General features: G+C 41.9%; 1 protein-coding gene across 1 annotated transcript; it reads left to right on the forward strand.

Annotated features, from left to right (window-relative positions):
* The first annotated feature begins 592 nt into the window (after positions 1-592).
* Positions 593-18,993, forward strand: LOC115197944 (bromodomain-containing protein 1-like). Its single transcript, XM_029759614.1, has 9 exons — positions 593-611; positions 2,568-3,214; positions 8,990-9,005; positions 9,172-9,711; positions 10,008-10,146; positions 10,454-10,587; positions 11,590-11,699; positions 18,393-18,547; positions 18,810-18,993. The coding sequence occupies exons 2-9, from the start codon at positions 2,585-2,587 to the stop codon at positions 18,991-18,993; spliced, it is 1,908 nt and encodes a 635-aa protein (XP_029615474.1). The 5' UTR covers positions 593-611; positions 2,568-2,584.
* The last annotated feature ends 1,018 nt before the right edge of the window (positions 18,994-20,011 follow it).

A 20,011-nucleotide genomic window follows, 5' to 3' on the forward strand; every position in this document is an offset into this window, starting at 1 on the left:
ACTTCAAGTCTCAGAGCGAGTGACGTCACTGATTGAAACGCTATTAGCGCTCACCACCGCTAACTAACTAGCCATTTCACATCGGTTACACATGGATAACAAAGGTTTTATAACTAACCCAAGATAGACCAGGGCTACCGGATGCGTCACATTTATACATCCGATGTAATATTGGGCTCATTGTTCAATGTGTGTGTGTGTACTCTGTGTACGCACGCTATAACATTACCAATTGCGTCAGCAGTTGCGTTGTGCGTAGCGGGTGGGACAACGCTCGTGTGCACTGCATTGTTGTGGGTGGTGGTGGGGAGCTCGAGCATGCAGTTGCAGACTCCAAAAGGCTCCAAGCTATAGGGAGGAAGCCAATTCAGATCCATGAGCAAATACTTGTATACGCATGATAGAACCCAATCTACTATTTAGCAAGACGCAGAGGGCTCCCAACTGCATTCTTGTCATTTATTACTGAAAAAGCCTGAGCATCTCCCGTTGGATGAGAACATTGTTTACGCGGAATTACAGTCTCTGAGCAGGCCACATCGCCATTGCTTTCAAAGGCTTTTGACAAGCTTCTATCTGTTACAACCAGCAAAGCTGTTTCTAGCTCTGAGGTGTGTGCATTTTATCATGGATTATGAAGAGCGTAGTCGGTCAGTAACTGATTTAATTCTGCATGTGTTATAGGAAGCACAGTACACATTTAAAGGGCTCCGTTGCCTTGTTTTGTTTGACGCCATTTGCTAACGTTAGGTTTTTAGCTAACTAACTAGCATTAGTAGGTACAGTAATGTTATTGTTAGTTACTAGTCCACATTGGCTTCCTCTGTTTGCGCTATTCGTTGGTATCGCTGTTTTCTTTCTTCAGCCAGCTGCTAGTTTGCTAGAAAGAACCATAACATCCTCCGAACGGACCAAATGGTAAATTAAATGCTGCAATTTATCATGGTGCAGTGTATTTATTTATTTATTTCACCTTTATTTAACCAGGTAGGCAAGTTGAGAACAAGTTCTCATTTACAATTGCGACCTGGCCAAGATAAAGCAAAGCAGTTCGACAACATACAACAACACAGAGTTACACATGGAGTAAACAACATACAGTCAATAATACAGTAGAAAAAAATAAGACTATATACAATGTGAGCAAATTATGTGAGATAAGGGAGGTAAAGACAAAAAAATGCCATGGTGGCAAAGTAAATAAAGTATAGCAAGAAAAACACTGGAATGGTAGATTTGTAGTTTGAAGAAAGTTCAAAGTTCAAATATAAATAATATGGTGCAAAGGAGCAAAATAAATAAAATAAATAAATACAGTAGGGGAAGAGGTAATAGTTTGGGCTAAATTATAGATGGGCTATGTACAGGTGCAGTGATCTGTGAGCTGCTCTGACAGCTGGTGCTTAAAGCCAGTGAGGGAGATAAGTGTTTCCAGTTTCAGAGATTTTTGTAGTTCGTTCCAGTCATTGGCAGCAGAGAACTGGAAGGAGAGACGACCAAAGAGGAGTTGGCTTTAGGGGTGACCAGAGAGATATACCTGCTGGAGCGCGTGCTACAGGTGGGTGCTGCTATGGTGACCAGTGAGCGGAGATAAGGGGGGACTTTACCTAGCAGGGTCTTGTAGATGACCTGGAGCCAATGTGTTTGGCGACGATTATGAAGTATAGTTTGGTGGGTGGGGTGCTTGGCTCAGTTGGCTGCCACTCCTAGGTGTAACAAAGTTGGTACAATTTTAAAAGGTTAAAGTAAACACTCCCCTTGCTCTGTGAACAATATGTCCTCTCGGGCATAGCACACGTTATTGATTCGACATTTAGATTGTCTCTAGCAACCCAAAACATTTCCTATGTCTGTGTTGTAACGTTTAGGCTATGTTATTTACTGCGTGATCTCGCACTTAAAAATATTGAAAGATCCATAATAATAACCAGACAGTATAAATATAACCACTCTAAAGCGCAACGCGTTCTCCATACAAACCCATGCAGAGTTTTATTTTGTTAGAACTTCGAATTCAACTCTGATCTTGTTAGTAGCTGCCTGCACTGCAGCAGTGATAATAACGTTAGCAGTTATCTCATACTTTTGCTGTCATGGGAAACCCGAGTTTCTTTTGAACACAAGCCATGCCTTTTCCCCTCTAATATTACTACTATCCTCTTGTCCCTCATGCATTTTAGTGACACTTTTTTTATTCTTATGTCTCAGCAGATGCTCACCCAGTCCCACTCGCGATTTATACATTATAGTTTCTAATGTAAATACATTTCTATAGCATTGTTGAATTTTAAATCCTCAAACTGATATCATACATTGTCGATCAACAGATAGATAGCTGGAAGTTGGCCTATTCAAATTTCTTCACCAGTTGATGCTTGTCTAGAATGTCTTGGTGTTTGTCTCTGTGGTAAAACCAGTCAAAAATAATCTTTGTTTACAGTTTTTTTTACTTAATGACATTGTATTGTGATGGTAATCTATGTCTGCTTCTGTTGTCTTCCTCATGCTTGTTTACTTTATTGTGTAGTAATATAGACTCATCTATGTACCTGTTTCTCTTCTTGCAGCTGTTCAGGTGTCGAAGATGAGGAAGAAGGCTCGGCACCACAGTGTCCCCGTGCCCCAGCGGCCACCCTCCCCAATCCGGCCATCCCCCAACAAACAGACTCTGACCTACGCCCAGGCCCAGCGCATGGTGGACATGGAGATTGACGGCCGGGTGCACCGGATCAGCATCTACGACAAGCTGGACGTGATCTCGGATGATGACCCTACGGCACAGGAGATTATGGAGTGCACCAGCAACAAGGAGAACATGGAGAAGCCTCAGCAAACACTGATGCGCTCCGTCCGGTTAAAAAACAGCCAGGAGAAGAGGAGTGCAGCTGCGGTCGCACAGAACCACACAACACATGGAGCTACAGCAGCACAGGCAGCACCAGCACAGACACTTCCAGAGGCCAAGATCCGGACTGTGGAGTATAACCTTCCAGCTGTCCCCAGGAGGCCCTCAGTGTATTATACGTATGTGGAGAAGACGTCAGAGGAGCTGGATGAGGAGGTGGAGTATGATATGGATGAGGAGGACTACGCCTGGCTGGGAGTAGTTAACGATAAGAGGAGGAGTGAGGGCATCAGTCAGGTAGGCTTTTTCTTTTTAAATTACGCCTTTTCAAAATTTCGAAACGTAACTTCTTATGGGCAGGACGGTAGCGTCCCACCTGGCCAACATCCGATAAAATTGCAGAGTGCGAAATTCAAACTACAGTATTATAAATATTTCACTTTCATAAAATCACAAGTGTAATACATGAAAATAAAGCTTAACTTCTTGTTAATCCAGCTGCTATGTCGGATCTCAAAAAGGCTTTACGCCGAAAGCACACCATGCGATTATCTGAGGACAGCGCCCCGCATACAAAAGCATGAAAAACATATTTCAACCAGACAGGTACGACACGAAAGTCAGAAATAGTGATATAAAAAATGCCTGACCTTTGATGATCTTCTTCTGTTGGCACTCCAAAAGGTCCCAGATACATCACAAATGGTCCTTTTGTTCGATAATGTCCTTCTTTATATCCATAAAACTCAGTTTAGCTGGCGCCCTTCAGCCAATAATCCACCCAGTTTCCCTCCATCAAAATGCATACAAAACAAATCCCAAACATTACTAATAAACTTTTCCAAACAACGTTTATAATCAAACCTTAGGTACCCTAATACGTAAATAAACGATACAATTTAAGACGGAGAATCGTTATTGTCTTTACCAGAGAAAAATACCAAAGAACGCGATCTCTTCCACGCGCTTGGAAACACTACAGCCAAAATGGGACCCACCTAGAAAAACTACAATTCTGGCAAATTTTTCCAAAAACCAGCCTGAAACTATTTTTAAAGACTGTTGACATCTAGTGGAAGCCCTTGGAACTGCAATCTGGGAGGACTTGGCCTTATAATAAAAGTGATAGCCATTGAAAATAGTGGTAGGCTGAATTATTTTTTTTTGGGGGGGGGATGGTTTGTCCTCGGGGTTTCGCCTGCCATATCAGTTCTGTTATACTCACAGACGTAATTTTAACAGTTTTAGAAACTTTCAAGTGCAAATCCAAATCTACCAATTATATGCATATTCTAGCTTCTGGGCCTGAGTAACAGGCAGTTTACTTTGGGCACGCTTTTCATCCGGACGTCAATACTGCCCCCTACCCAAGAGAGGTTAATGATGAGGCTGCTCTCCCGTAGCCTGGGTGCCAGTCAATCCTTTTTGCTGTGGGGCAATGTACTGTGTATTTAAATACTGTATTCTCGACAGTTTATTCTTATCTTTCTACTACTGTACATTGCAATTTAGTTACTCTTTATACAGTGCATATTTATTTATATACTAGATTCTTGATATACAGTTGAAGTCGGAGGTTAGGTTGGAGTCACTTAGGTTGGAGTCATTAAAACTCGTTTTTCAACCACTCCACAAATGTCTTGCTAACAAACTATAGTTTTGGAAAGTTGGTTAGGACATCTACTTTGTACATGACACAAGTAATTTTTCCAACAATTGTTTACAGACAGATTATTTCACTTATTCACTGTATCACCATTCCAGTGGGTCAGAAGTTTACATACACTAAGTTGACTGTGCCTTTAAACAGCTTGGAACATTTCATAAAATGATGTCAAGGCTTTAGAAGCTTCTGATAGGCTAATTGACATCAATTGAGTCAGTTGGAGGTGTACCTGTGGATGTATTTCAAGGCCTACCTTTAAACTCGGTGCCTCTGCTTGACATCATGGGAAAATCAAAAGAAATCAGCCAAGACCTCGGAAAAAAAATTGGAGACCTCCACAAGTCTGGTTCATCCTTGGGAACAATTTCCAAACAGCTGAAGGTACCACGTTCATCTGTAAAAACAATAGTACGCAAGTATAAACACCACGGGATCACATAGCCGTCATACCGCTCAGGCAGGAGATGCGTTCTGTCTCCTAGAGATGAACGTACTTTGGTGCGAAAAGTGCAAATCAATCCCAGAACAACAGCAAAGGACCTTGTGACGATGCTGGAGGAAACGGGTACAAAAGTATCTATATTCACAGAGCCTGAAAGGCCACTCAGCAAGGAAGAAGCCACTGCTCCAAAACCGCCTTAAAAAATCCAGACTACAGTTTGCCACTGCACATGGAGACAAAGATCGTACCTTTTGGAGAAATGTCTTCCGGTCTGATGAAACAAAAATAGAACTGTTTGGCCATAATGAACATCGTTATGTTTGGAGGGAAAAAGGGGGAGACTTGCAAGCCAAAGAACATCATCCCAACCGTGAAGCACGGGGGTGGCAGCATCATGTTGTGGGGGTGCTTTTCTACAGGAGGGACTGGTGCACTTCACAAAATAGATGGCATCATGAGGTGGGAAAATTATGTGGATATATTGAAGAAACATCTCAAGACATCAGTCAGGAAGTTAAAGCTTGGTCGCGAATGGGTCTTCCAAATGGACAATGACCCCAAGCATACTTCCAAAGTTGTGACAAAATGGCTTAAGGACAACAAAGTAAAGGTATTGGAGTGTCCATCACAAAGCCCTGACCTCAATCCTATAGAGAATGTGTGGGAAGAACTGAAAAAGCGTGTGCGAGCAGGGAGGCCTACAAACCTGACTCGGTTACACCTGCTCTGTCAGGAGGAATGTGCCAAAATTCACCCAACTTATTGTGGGAAGGTTACCCGAAATGTTTGACCCAAGTTAAACAATTTAAAGGCAATGCTACCAAATACTAATTGAGTGTATGTAAACTTCTGACCCAATTGGAATGTGATGAAATAAAAGCTGAAATACATCATTCTCTCAACTATTATTCTGACATTTCACATTCTTAAAATAAAGTGGTGATTCTAACTGACCTAAGACGGGGAATCTTTACTAGGATTAAATGTCAGGAATTGTGAAAAACTGAGTTTGAACGTATTTGGCTAAGGTGTGTGTAAACTTCCAACTTCAACTGTAGGTAATGATACAATGCTCTTAATTTTAGAGATGTTCAGGACCAGTTTATTTCTGGCTACCCATACCAAAACAGACAAACTCTTTGTTAAGGGTTTCAGTGACTTCAGTAGCTGGGGTTGCTGATGCGTATATGATTGAATCAGCGGCATACATGGACACGTGCTTTGTTTAATGCCAGTGGCAGGTCATTGATAAAAATAGAAAAGAGTAGAGGGCCTCGAGCGCTGCCCTGCGGTACATCACACTTTACATGTTTGATATTAGAGGAGCTTCTATTTAAAGGTAACCATCTATGTTATGGCAGAGGTTGAAAAGCCATACTACATACAGTCCCAGTCAACAGTTTGGACACACCTAGTCATTCAAAGGTTTTTCTTTATTTTTACTATTTTCTGCATTGTAGAATAATAGTCAAGGCATCAAAACTATGAAATAACACATATGGAATCATGTAGTAACCAGAAAAGTGTTAAACAAATATATTTGTTTATTTTTAATATATTTCATATTTGAGTTTTTTTCAAAGTAGCCACCCTTTGCCTTGATGACAGCTTTGCACACTCTTGGCATTTTCTCAACCAGCTTCACCTGGAATGCTTTTCCAATAGTCTTGATAGTGAGAACCCCTTGAAATGAGTAGGTGTGTCCTAACGTTTTTGACTGGTACTGTATGTTTTCTCAACAGGTTATTGTCAATAATATCAAAGGCTGCAATGATATCTAACAGTACAGCTCCCACAATCTTCCTATTGTCAGTTACTTTCAACTATCTTCAGCCATTCGTTAGTGCAGCACATGTTGAGTGCCCTTCTCCATAAGCATGCTGAAAGTCTGTTGTTAATTTGTTTACAGAGAAATGGCATTGTATTTGGTCAAACACAAAGTTTTCCAACAGTTTGCTAAGAGCTGGTAGCAAGCTGATAGGTCTGCTGTTAGAGCCAGAAATGGCCGCTTTACCACTCGTGGGTAGCGGAATGACTTTGCCTTCCCTCCAGGCCTGAGGACAAAGACTTTACTCTAGGCTCTGATTTTAAAGATATGACACATAGGATTGGCTGTTGAGTGAGCTACCATCCTCAGCAGCTTTCCATCAAAGTTGTCAATGCCAGGAGGTTTGTCATAGTTGATTGATAACAATATTGTTTCCACCTCTCCCACACTAACTTTACAAAATTCCAACTTACATTGCTTTTCTTTCAATATTTGTCTTTTTATGTTTGAGTATGATGGCTCACTGTTCGTTGTTGGCATTTCCTGCCTAAGTTTGCCCACTTTGACAATTAAGTAATCATTAAAATGATTGGCAACATTGGCTTCAGAAACTACCAGAAACCTATTTAACACGGAGCGTTTGATCTGTTCTCTTCTACCATTTCTTGCTGGCAAAGTACCAGGATGTTGTCTCTGGTTTTTAATATAAATTTGGATAACTGAATCTGAATGCTAAGGTGTGACCATTTTACTCGCATATACACCAGATATGCAAGTATTTATTTCTGCTTTTGTTTGTTTCGTCGCATTACCAGTGGGTCGGAGGTTTGCATACACTCAGTTGGTATTTGGTAGCATTGCCTTTGAATTGTTTAGCTTGGGTCAGGCGTTTTGGGTGGCCTTCCACAGGCTTCCCACAGTGGGTTGGGTGAATTTTGGCCCATTCCTCCTGGCAGAGCTGGTGTAGCTGAGTCAGGTTTGTGGGCCTCCTTGCTCACATGCGCTTTTTCGGTTCTGCCCGCGAATTTTCTAACAAGGACATTGAGTTGATGCCGGAGAGTAGTGAGTTGCAGTAGTCAAGACTAGAGGAGATGAATGCATGTATGAGGGTTTCAGCGTCAGGAGAGGGAGGACCTGGCTTTGGCCAAGCACTCAGATATCGCCAGTGACCTGGTGTCAGGATGTTATGTGCTTCGCAGTTCTTTGTTTTATTGGCGGAAACTAGATATAAACTATAGCTAGATCAGGAATTAACCGTAACCTCTAACCCCTAGTTAGTCACACCATCATACCATATAGTGTGCTTAGCCATGCTAACCTGCTATGACGTAGTCATGCTGGGTCACATGATATCCCTTGCCTCAGGACATCCCTTTGCCTGGTTGATGAGTGTTGAAGTGGGATACTATTGTAGTTATACAGTATAACTGCATGGTAGCATGGCTTTTTCTTTAACATGGTCTTGGTACAGTGGAGTTGATATGCTAGGAGCCTGAATTGATTAACAATAAACCTACACTGACTCAGTAACTATTAGATTCCCTTCTAGAATGCAGAATACGTTGCGTGGAAGCGGCGCAGGTCCTAATCCAGGCACTTGTCATCTCCCGTCTGGATTACTGCAACTCGCTGTTGGAGGGGGCTCCCGGCCTGTGCCATTAAACCCCTACAACTCATCCAGAACGCCGCAGCCCGTCTGGTGTTCAACCTTCCCAAGTTCTCTCACGTCACCCTGCTCCTCCGCACACTCCACTGGCTTCCACTTGAAGCTCGCATCTGCTACAAGACCGTGGTGCTTGCCTACTGAGCTGTGAGGGGAACGGCACCTCCGTACCTTCAGGCTCTAATCAGTCCCTACACCCAAAGAAGGGCACTGCATTCATCCACCTCTGGCCTGCTCGCCTCTCTACCTCTGCGGAAGCACAGTTCCCGCTCAGCCCAGTCAAAACTGTTCGCTGCTCTGGCACCCCAATGGTGGAACAAGCTCCCTCACGACGCCAGGACAGCGGAGTCAATCACCACCTTCCGGAGACACCTGAAACCCCACCTCTTTAAGGAATACCTGGGATAGGATTAAGTAATCCTTCTAACCCCCCCCCCCAAAATATATAGATGTACTATTGTAAAGTGGTTGTTCCACTGGATATCATAAGGTGAATGCACCAATTTGTAAGTCGCTCTGGATAAGAGCGTCTGCTAAATGACGTAAATGTAAAATGTAAATGTGATGTGATTTTAAAATATTTTGCTGTCTCATTGGTTATTTAGCTATGCATTATAGAAGGTAAGATCATTTGTATTGAGGTCTTGTAATTCTGCAAGTATAAGGATGATGTGCTTTAGGAATGGTTCTGGTGTTTTTATTCAAGATGTACAATTCCCTCTTCATATTACATTGTGATCTATATAATGTTATGCTTTCTGTGTTTTCTCACTGTATTCTTCAACAGGGGACAAATCATTACCTCCCAAATTGGAACCCTCTGACTCCCTTCCTCCTTTCCTGCACTTCGAGAGTAACTCAGAACCCCCTACCCTTAAACCCATCCACCCCAACCCCACTCCGGACAGCAAGGTCAAATTTGACCGGGAGAAACCCAACAACACTTCCTTAAACACTACCAAGACCCTTCTCAATGGCCACTCTGAGAACCAGAACCCCCTGCTTCTCTTAGAGGGGGGCGTGAGTGTGGTGGCCACCTCCACCCTGACCCAACCCTCGGGGACGACTGTCAATCTCCGCACTGCCGTGCTCTTCAGAAAGTACAAGACCTCTAGCCCTGGGAAGACCCAGGGGGGGAGAGGAGGCGGCGAGGCCCAGACAGGGTGCCCTCAGCTGGGCACCAAGACCTTCCTGTCGGTGATGATCCCCAGGCTGGAGACCCTCCTCCACCCCAGGACCAGGAAGAGGAGCCACAGTCCCAGTGTGGGGGTCAGTGAGGGGGGTGGAGACTGGGAGGACAAGTCCCCTGTCAAACACATTGACACAGGTAAATAGGGTTCTTCTCACTTGTCAGAAAATAAAGTGCTTATCTTAATGGGACTCTTAAATAGAGCATGAATAAGAAGTAGAAAATTATCTTCACAGACTTGTGAATTAAGAGATCAGGTTCCCCTTGTCTATGTAATCTTATTAATTATAATCTAAAAGACTAAACTGATCCCAGATCAGCACCCCTACTGAGACGCTTCATGAATAAAGGTTCAAATGTTGTAGGTCTATGCTATAGTTGGTTTATGTGTAGTATACTGACTCTGCTGTACTGCTCTGTGTTACTCGCCTCAGGCCTGTCTAATGGTTTTGTGATGGAGGAGGTAATTGATGAAGGGAAGGAGCTAAGTGCCAGCAGGCCTCTAGAAACCAGGAGACGGTGTGCCTCTGAGTCCAGCATCTCAACTAGTTGTAGTCTGCTGGGCAGCACCAGGTAGGCACATGCATATACCTCACAACAGACCTGGGTTCAAATAGAATTAGTCTTTCAATTACTTAAACTGAGCTTGATTGAGCCCGCCTGGCACAATGGAACCACTAGAATAGACCCAACTGTGGAAACACAGGCAGGCTCAATCAAACACTCTAAGCAATGTAGGCACGGCATCTCTAGCTCGTACACTTTTCACTTCTGAACATGGTGGTACTTGGTAGTTCAACTATGTAGTCTGGTAATTTCTCTATAGTGTGTCATGTAGAAGGCAGTCTGACTCAGTGTGGATGCCTTTTCCTGATTTCAGCAGCACCCTCAGTCTTCCAACATGTGGTAAGGGCAAACCGGCCCTGGTTCGAAGAAACACAGTGGATGATAAGAACGAGCTCATTGCCTGTATAGAAACCGGGAACTTTGCCAGAGCTGCTAGGATTGCTGCCGGTAAGTTGTTGGTCTTGATTGTTAATCATACAGGAAAATGGAGACTGTGGAGGCAAGTCTGTTTGTGTGTATTGTATCAGATGAGGTCTGGCTAAGAGTCAGAGAAGTAGATGTTCTGCTATAGGGCCAGGAGTTTTGAGGCAGCTTTTGAGGCATTGTTCCTTTACTGGCATTTTCAGCATGATCCACTAGGTTTGCTGCAGGTACAAAATCCGAGGAAATTGTATTTAATTGACACAAACTGTCTCCACTCAATCAATGTCTTGTTGTGCGTGTGTGTTTGGTGGGGGGATCACCTAAGCCATGGGAAGCCATTGACAGTCGCTGGATCCAGGTTCGAATCCCAGTCTGGGCTACCCCCCCAAATTTTCTACAATATACTTCCATGGTTGGTTTAATTGACTCTCCCTTTTACGGTCCCTAAGTTACCTATTTTTAGCTACTACTTCCAAGTCTGTAGGGAGGATCAGATTGAGCAAAGTGAGATGTAGAATCACTGATCTACAAATAGTATTCTCTGCAAAATAATAGGTTTTGTGTGATTTATGATTCGCAGAGCTACTCCTCCCCTGGCTTAAGTAATCCCTCCTGCCAAACACACATCCAGACATTGTTTGATTGATTGGAGACAGCTTGTGTCAATTACGGAACATTTCCAAGGATTTCCTACCTGCAGCAACACTAGTGGACAATGCTGGAAATACCAGTAGAAGCACAGTACCTCAATGTGCCCCAAAACTCTTGGCTCTAGCTTTAGAGCCTCGAGTTTTTTTCTCAGTAGTATACTACGATGCAAGCGAGATAAACATAAATTAAAGTCATTCTATTCATGATTTACAGTCCAAATTGTATTTTTGTATTATCACATTTTTCAGTGAGTTGTGATGTATTTAACCTGTATGTGTTGACGCTGTCACTATTAGCATGGCTCTGGAAGTGTTTTGCTATATTTACAGTGAACCCCTCCTAACTTGATTGTTGTTGTTATTCCTGCATCCATAGAAGTTGGCAATAACAATATTTGGATGCCTGCTAGTGCTGCAACAGTTGTTCTGGAACCTCTAAAGCTAGTTTGGGCAAAATCTTGCGGATACCCTTCCTATCCTGCCTTGGTGAGTGACAGTGAGCGTATGTATGACACCTGACTATCTAATTCTCACTTCTCAGTGCTTGCTACCAGGGCCTACAACTAACTTTTTGTTTACCTGCCACTCAGATTTTTTAGGAGCCAAAATATATATTTTTTGCCTTACAACAAACACAAATCAAAATGTATAAGTATGCTTAGTTGTGTTTCTAAATCAAGGAATGTGTATTACTAATAGGAAGTAATGTTGTATTGCTCAATTTAATATTTTGTGACCTGAGTCTTCTCATCAAAATATCACAAATGAGACAAATGTTCAGCTGCCCCTTTTAAGCTTACCGTGGCAATGGGGCCACTCAAGTTGTCACATGTGCCACAAGGCATCTGCATGCTAAGCTAGGCGAACGAAACGAGTGTGCTCGCATACTCCCTTAAAATAAATTTGCTTGAAAAGCTAGACTTCGGCTACCGACTTCGGCTTGCCTCATACAAAAAAAATAACAGAAATGTCACAATGTCGTCATAATATATGCACAAGCTGTTCTGGCTGGGAAACATGCAGATGCCTTTAGTGGTGCGTGACTCTAGGATTTTTGGAGTCAACTCGACTGCTGTGGTTAGAGTCAAGAGTCGACTCTTGCTCAACTCCCAAAAGGAGCTGAAACTGACACACGTACGCACCTCATTATTGCTGCATCCTACTAGGAAGACTACATTTGCGTTCTAGAGGACTGATATGAACATGATGGTGCCCATTTGTTCATTAACTTAGCCTATAAAAGTCCCATTTAATTTGTTTTATTTTTATATAGGTGATGTGTAGGAACTACAATATTTTGGTGATATTTATGCTGTACACAGCCTTGACGATCCCATGTGATGATGCTGCACGTTCTACGCTTATAAGTCCATTCTTTGCCATGTTATAGCGCTATTCGGACGGGTATTACTAGAGACGTTGGTTATGTAATTATTATCCAAGCATGTGCGTTATTCCAGAAGACGATTCACACAGGATTACTCCAAACTGCCCCTTGTAATTATTTTTTTCCCCTCAAATTTAATTGACTCTTGATGGAAGCCTGGAGGTTTTTATTCTAGGCATGAAGATATGTCATAGTCATGTCTAGACTATAATAGGCTATACTGATAACTCATGCTTTGCTGCCAAATGTATGCAGTGCCTTCAGAAAGTATTCACACCCCTTGACTTTTTTCACATGTTGTTGTGTTACAGCCTGATTTTAAAATTGATTTAAATTGTGATTTGTTGGTCACTGGCCCATAATGTCAAAATTGAATTATTATTATTATTATTATTATTTTATTTTTTTACATATTAATACAAATGAAAAGCTGAAATGTCTTGAGTCAATAAGTATTCAACCCCTTTGTTATTGCAAGCCTAAAAAGGTTCAGGAGTAAAATATTGCTGAACAAGTCACAAAAGTTGCATGGTGTGTTTAACATAATTTTTTTAATGACTTCCTAATCGCTTTAGCCCACACATACAATTATCTGTAAGGTCGTGCAGTGCATTCTAAACACAGATTCAACCACAGACCAGGGAGGTTTTCCAATGCCTTGCAAAGAAGGGCACTTATTGGTAGATGGGTACAAATAAAAAAGCTGGTATTGAATACCCCTTTGTGCTTAGTGAAATTATTCATTACACTTTGGATAGGGTATCAATACACCCAGTCACTACAAAGACACAGGCATCCTTCCTAACTCATTTTCCGAAGAGGAAGGAACCTTTAAAACAGTTAGAGTTAATGGCTGTGATAGGAGAAAATGGTGGATTGATCAACATTGTAGTTACTCCACAATATTGACCTAATTGACAGAGTGAAAAGAAGGAAGCCTGTACAGAATAATATTCCAAAACATGCATCCTGTTTACAACAAGGCACTGAAGTAATACTGCAAAAAATGTGCCAAAGCAATTCACTTTTTGTCCTGAGTACAAAGTGTTATGTTTGGGGCAAATCCAATACAACACATGACTGAGTACCACTCTCCATATTTTGGTGGTTGCTGCATCATGTTATGGCTATGCCTGTATTCATTAAGAACTGGGGAGTTTTTCAGGATAAAAAAATAAATTGGATGGAGCTAAGCACAGGAAAACCTTTTTCAGTCTGCTTTCCACCAGACACTGGGAGATGAATTCACCTTTCAGCAGGACAATAACCTAAAACAAAAGGCCAATTTTACACTTGAGCTCCTTACCAAGAAGACAGTGACTATTCCGGAGTGTCCGAGGTTACAGTTTTGACTTAAATCTACTTGAAAATCTATGGAAAGGCCTGAAAATGGTTGTCTAGCAATGATAAACAACCAATTTGACAGAGCTTAATGGGCAAATGTACAATCCAGGAGTGGAAAGCTCTTTTGATACTTACCCAGAAAGACTCAGCTGTAGTCACTGTCAAAGGTGCTTCTACAAAGTATTGACTCAGGGGTGTGAATAATTATGTAAATGTGATTTTATGTAATTTAATTTTCAATAAATTCGCAACATTTCTAAAAACATGTTTTGGCTTTGTCATTATGGAGTGTTGATGGGTGAGGAGAAATCTATTTAATCCATTTTGAATTCAGGCTGTAACACAACGAAATGTGGAATAAGTCAATGTATATGAATACTTTCTGAAGGCACTGTATGTGTCCCCATAATATTTAAATTGATTAAGTGTGATCATAATCATTATTTTAGCGATCCATGGTAGGCGTCCTTTCTAATAACAATGCACCCCATCCTGATGATTTAAGTTGCTGGACCATATTTGTATTTATGGATGAGAAAGTGAACTTGCCATTTCCAACAAGTTTAGTGGGGATGCCCTGCTTTGCGATCGATTGCCTAGGACAGAGTTCTCCAACTGTGTTCCTGGCGAGGTACTGTCCTGTAGGTGTTCACTCCAACCCTAATATATTGCATCTGATTCAATAGTTAGCTGGTTGATAAGCTGATTCAGGTTAGTTTACAACTGGGGTTGGCGTGAAAACCTACAGGAAGGTAGCTCTCCAGCAACAAATCAAATCAAAGTTTTTTTTGTCACGTGCGCCGAATACAACAGGTGTAGACCTTACAGTGAAATGCTTACTTACAGGCTCTAACCAATAGTGCGAGGAAAAAAAAGGTGTGTGTGTGTGTGTGGGTAAGTAAAAGAAATAAAACAACAGTAAGAAGACATTTGAAAATAAGAGTAGCAAGGCTATATACAGACACTGGTTAGTCAGGCTAATTGAGGTAGTGTGTACATGTAGGTATGGTTAAAGTGACTATGCATATATGATGAACAGAGAGGAGCAGTAGTGTAAAAAGAGGGGTTGGCGGGTGGTGGGACACAATGCAGATAGCCCGGTTAGCCAATGTGCTGGAGCACTGGTTGGTCGGGCCAATTGAGGTAGTATGTACATGAATGTATAGTTAAAGTGACTATGCATATAAGATAAACCAAGAGTAGCAGCAGCGTAAAAGAGGGTTTGGGGGGGGGCACATAATGCAAATAGTCCGGGTAACCATTTGGTTACCTGTTCAGGAGTCTTATGGCTTGGCGGTAAAAACTGTTGATAAGCCTTTTTGTCCTAGACTTGGCACTCCGGTACCGCTTGCCATGCGGTAGAGAGAACAGTCTATGACCGGGGTGGCTGGGGTCTTTGACAATTTTTAGGGTTGGAGAGCCCTGACTTAGGACATCAACAGCCAGCCAGGGTTTTATTAAATAAGCATTTGGCGATGTTTAACTTCAATTCACTGGCACCATGAATAATAGCTTAGCCATTGATAGCCTATTATATACTTTAATGTACTTTTGGTGAATTTATGAGGCTTTGAAAGACAAGACATTGCGAGATACAGATTACCAAGATATAGCCTATGTGCACGTTTGTCTGCCTGACTCGATCCTCTCTCTCCCTCGCTGGCTCGCCTGGTCTTTCTCTTTGCTAGGAAAAACGCAACTGTGTGTTTTAGTCTTTTGGTCTGTTTCGTGTAGAATAGCTCAGTCTCCTCCTTTTATAGCCCCTACTAGTGAATTTGCGCGAGACATTGCAGGACACCGCATTGCGATCAGTGGCGATTTTAGGATGGAAATCTTGGTGGGGCAATCTCAAAACATTTTTTTAGATGCATGCCACAACACAACTCTAAACAATACATTAATTGGACTATAATGGTGACAAACGGTGCCCACACACTGTTTGGGCCTACATTAAGCTGTCCCAATTGCAGTCCCAACACCTTACCGCTGTTACACTCGGCTATCAGACGAGCCTTGTCTGGCAGCAAAACCGTTCATTCAGCCTCATTTACTGCCTTTTAAAAAACATAGCTGATATGGTTGACTTGCTTAAACATATGTGGTTTCTGACAATTGAGATGTATAAACTATTGCATCAGGGGACGCCGAGTGGAGAAGAGGCAATTAATGAGCGAGGTAGGACAAACTTAGTCAATATAACTTTGTTCAGCACTTTTAAAATGTACAGCAACAGAATTCAGAACATGGGCCGTTCTTACAGTATTCTCCCTCTACAACAAGTCAGAACTGTAGGATAAATAAAGGGGGCATATAAGCAGACAATGAAAGCTCTTACAATATTTGATTATGACATTTTGTTAAACAGGCTATAAACTACGTGCACCACCAAGTCAGAACATTAGGCTAAATTATGAGGGGAAAAGGGACCAAATTATTAGCGTGAGGCACATGGGCAACTAACAGCTTACTACACAACATACACTTAGTATTACTTTCTTAGCTACAGTATACATATCTCCTTGACATATTACATTATTTATGCAGCAGCATACAATACATTTTGGACTCACTTTGGTGTGCTGTGCTCACTTGAACAGGAAGGTGGTGTGGCGGTCTTTCTTGTGGGCAAATTTTGTCATCAAAGTCTGGCATTCTCTGGATTTATGGTAGAAGTCATGCTGGATTGACAGCATGGTCAATGTTGAATGTTTATCCTTTTAAGCTTGGAAAGAGACCCTTAAACCCAGACTTGGACCACACATCCACTCCACTGAACAGCAGGCTTTGTGATTGCTTTGCCAGTTAGCCACTTATTCCTTCCAAACCACTCGTTGTTGAATTTGCTATTTCCAACTTGTTGTGTAATGTTTATTGCCGATGAGCGCCAATACTTTTTATCTATAATTTCTCTTTATTTGAAAAGGATTTGACAGTAGATTGTTAACGTGATTCATGATGACTGCTAGGTAAGATTTTGAAAGTATGACGTTGACATATCAATCAAAGCTACTGTAGATATAACGTGATTTGACGTCATTTTATCTGTCAAATTTATCTGTCGTTTTATCTGTCATTTTATCTGTGGCTCTCCCTGTAGATTTTGCGGTGACGTGGTGTCCCAATGAGTGACAGAACACTGAGCCAATCACTGTGCAACAAGAGAAGATTACCAACCCCTATGCTCCGTATTTTCTGCTGGCTGCCCCACCACCACAGAAAGCACTGAGCTAGGCTGAAACACCTGCATTTTGGAGCTGCATTACTGAAGAAAGAAAAAAATAGTCCGCTTGTATGCGGCCTTACTAACTCAATTATCTTTTTTCATTGTTTGCAAACTGATATGGGACCTGTATTAATGCCAGAATAACATACTCTGAATGACGGGTATCACTGGTTGCGATAGCCTGTACATCTTTTGATTACCAATGCACTGTTCAGACTCTGCCTGGTGGCCGACATGCCAGACTGCCCATCCCCTCTCGCTCCCTTCCTCGTTAGCTCGCTCTTTCTTTGCTGTGATAGATGCAAGAGTTTTTGTTCCCGGAAGTAGCCACGCCAACTAGTTTCCTCCCTTGCAAAAATACTGAATCTTAGGAGTCGACTAGTCGATGCCTGACACCCAGAAATGTGAGTCGACACCGGGAAACAACAGGCAAGGAGTCGAGGAATTGATTCTAGTGTTCCTGTGAGAATCTGACTAGTAGAGGCTGACAACGTCTCTTGCTCTTCCACAGTGGAAGCAAACTCGCATTGAAAAACAACCTAATTTGTGAACTAAACAATGTAAATATATAAGAAACAAGAAGATAAAGTCTCACTGTAGTAGTTAGACCAACTTTTATGCCTGTTCCCATTGCTTCTAAAACAAACCTTTCAGCTCTTCACTCGCAGTGCACACAGCCCTCCAACCAGGCAGTGTTGCTTCGCGAGTTGAGATAGCTATAACGTTACGATTCCTATTTGTTTGTGCATTGCCATATATGAAACAAAACAGAATAAGTACTTTAAACAGCTACAGCCCCATTTATTTTTCTATAAATCACTACTCACACGTGCCAATACTTGACTTTGACCAATGTGGCTGGTGAATTAGAAATTCGTACCAGCCAATGCCAAGAACTACCCGCATTTGGTGGGTGTTTAATTTTAGGCCATGCTTGCTACCCCCTTCATCAAATCTTGAGTGAGTGAGTGATGTTCAAGTTTTGTCTTTGCCTTTCATGGTAGAATAAATCCTAGGTCCATATCTTCCAAGTCCTCTAGATGGTGCCATTGTCAAATAAACAGGTCTGATTTGACCTTAGTTTGAGAGGACGAAGTGGATGCACCTCTTTTCAACACAAGCACGAGCATGTGTGTGTTTGAGCATGTGTATGCAAGTATACTGTGCCATAACATTCCAGACACCACTCCCTAGTAAACCTGGTACACCTCTTCCACCACGTTAGATCGTTGACCCCCACATGCCCCGGGTGGGATGCCAGCACAATGGGGTGTCTATCCCCATGCCTCCCCTCGGCGTCCTCCGGGTCGGAGAACGGATGCAGTACAAGAACGAAGAAAAACTGTTCCTCGTCCTATTCTTCGACAACAAACGCAGCTGGTAAGACACAAATCCTATGTTCTCCAATACTAAATGCTTTGAAAGGGATTTTTGGTTGTTGTTGATAGCAACATACATGGATACACCATTTTGCAATCTACATTTGCAATATTAAGTGTTATTTCAATACATGCTGTGAATTTTCATACACAACCAACAGACAACACAAAGAACTCAAATCTGAATTATAAGTTCTACATTTTAGCAGATTTGTATCAGAAGAAATGTAGCTGAATTTGATTTCATTATTCTCTCTTCTCAGGCAATGGCTTCCTAAGTCTAAGATGGTCCCTCTGGGGATCGACAAGACCGTCGACAAGATCAAGATGATGGAGGGCAGAACATCCAGCATCCGTAAGGCTGTTCAGACTGCCTTCAAACATGCCATGAAACATCTTAGCATCGTTCAGGATGAACCGGTCAGCGACATGAGCGACGTGGACTAACACACACACACACCCAACCCTTGAATTACTGCTCATGGTCTTGTCCCGGACCTGAGCCTGGCCTACACTCCTTCCTTCTCCTCTTTTTCAGTCTTTCCAAAGGTCTATGCTGGCTGTGTTTACCAGGTGCCTGGCTACCCCCCTGGCTTGGTATGGTGCCCCCTTCCACGTCAGCCCTCGCCCGCTGGTCTGACGACTGCTGCTTTAAAGAATGTCCCCCAGTTCCCCTCCTATCTACTTTTCTCCATGGTCGTGTTCAAGATGCACCAAATGGAAGAAAACAACTCACTCGTCTCGCCTTATCAGTGGTGGAAAAAGTACCCAACTATCATTCTTGAGTAAAAGTAAAGACAATAGAAAATGTCTCAAGTAAGTCACCCAGTAAAATTCTACCTGAGTATTTGGTTTAAAATATACTTAAGTATCAAATTCCTTATATTAAGCAAACCAGATGGCACCATTTTATTTTTAAAAATATATATATTTACGGAAAGCCAAGGGCACACCAACATTCAGACATAATTTACAAATGAAGCATGTGTGTTTAGTGAGTCCCCCAGATCAGAGGCAGTAGGGATGACCAGGGATGTTCAGTTGAATTTCACTATTTGCCTGTCTTGCTAATAAGAATTCAAAATGTAACAAGTACTTTTGGGTGTCAAGGAAAATGTATGGAGTAAAACGTACATTATTTTCTTTAGCAATGTAGAAGTAAAAGTAGTCAAAAATATAAATAGTAAAGTACAGATACCCCAGAAAACGACTTAAGAAAAAATACTTGAAAGTACTACATAAATGCTTTAATCCACTGCACCTTATGCCATTTATTTCCACTCAAAACTACCTACTACATTTTTTATGTTAACTCTGTAAATAACTGCAATATTTGTCTGACACACTAACTTATTTTGTAGATTGAATGAAATTTGTACTGTACAATGGATTTTCTTACTTCACCAAAAAGTATAAATACTAGTATATAAGCACTACGGTGTGGTATTTCGAAGTGCTATGAAGA

The sequence above is a fragment of the Salmo trutta genome, chromosome 8 (genome assembly GCF_901001165.1).
Source record: "Salmo trutta chromosome 8, fSalTru1.1, whole genome shotgun sequence".
NCBI classification, from domain to species: Eukaryota; Metazoa; Chordata; class Actinopteri; order Salmoniformes; family Salmonidae; genus Salmo; species Salmo trutta.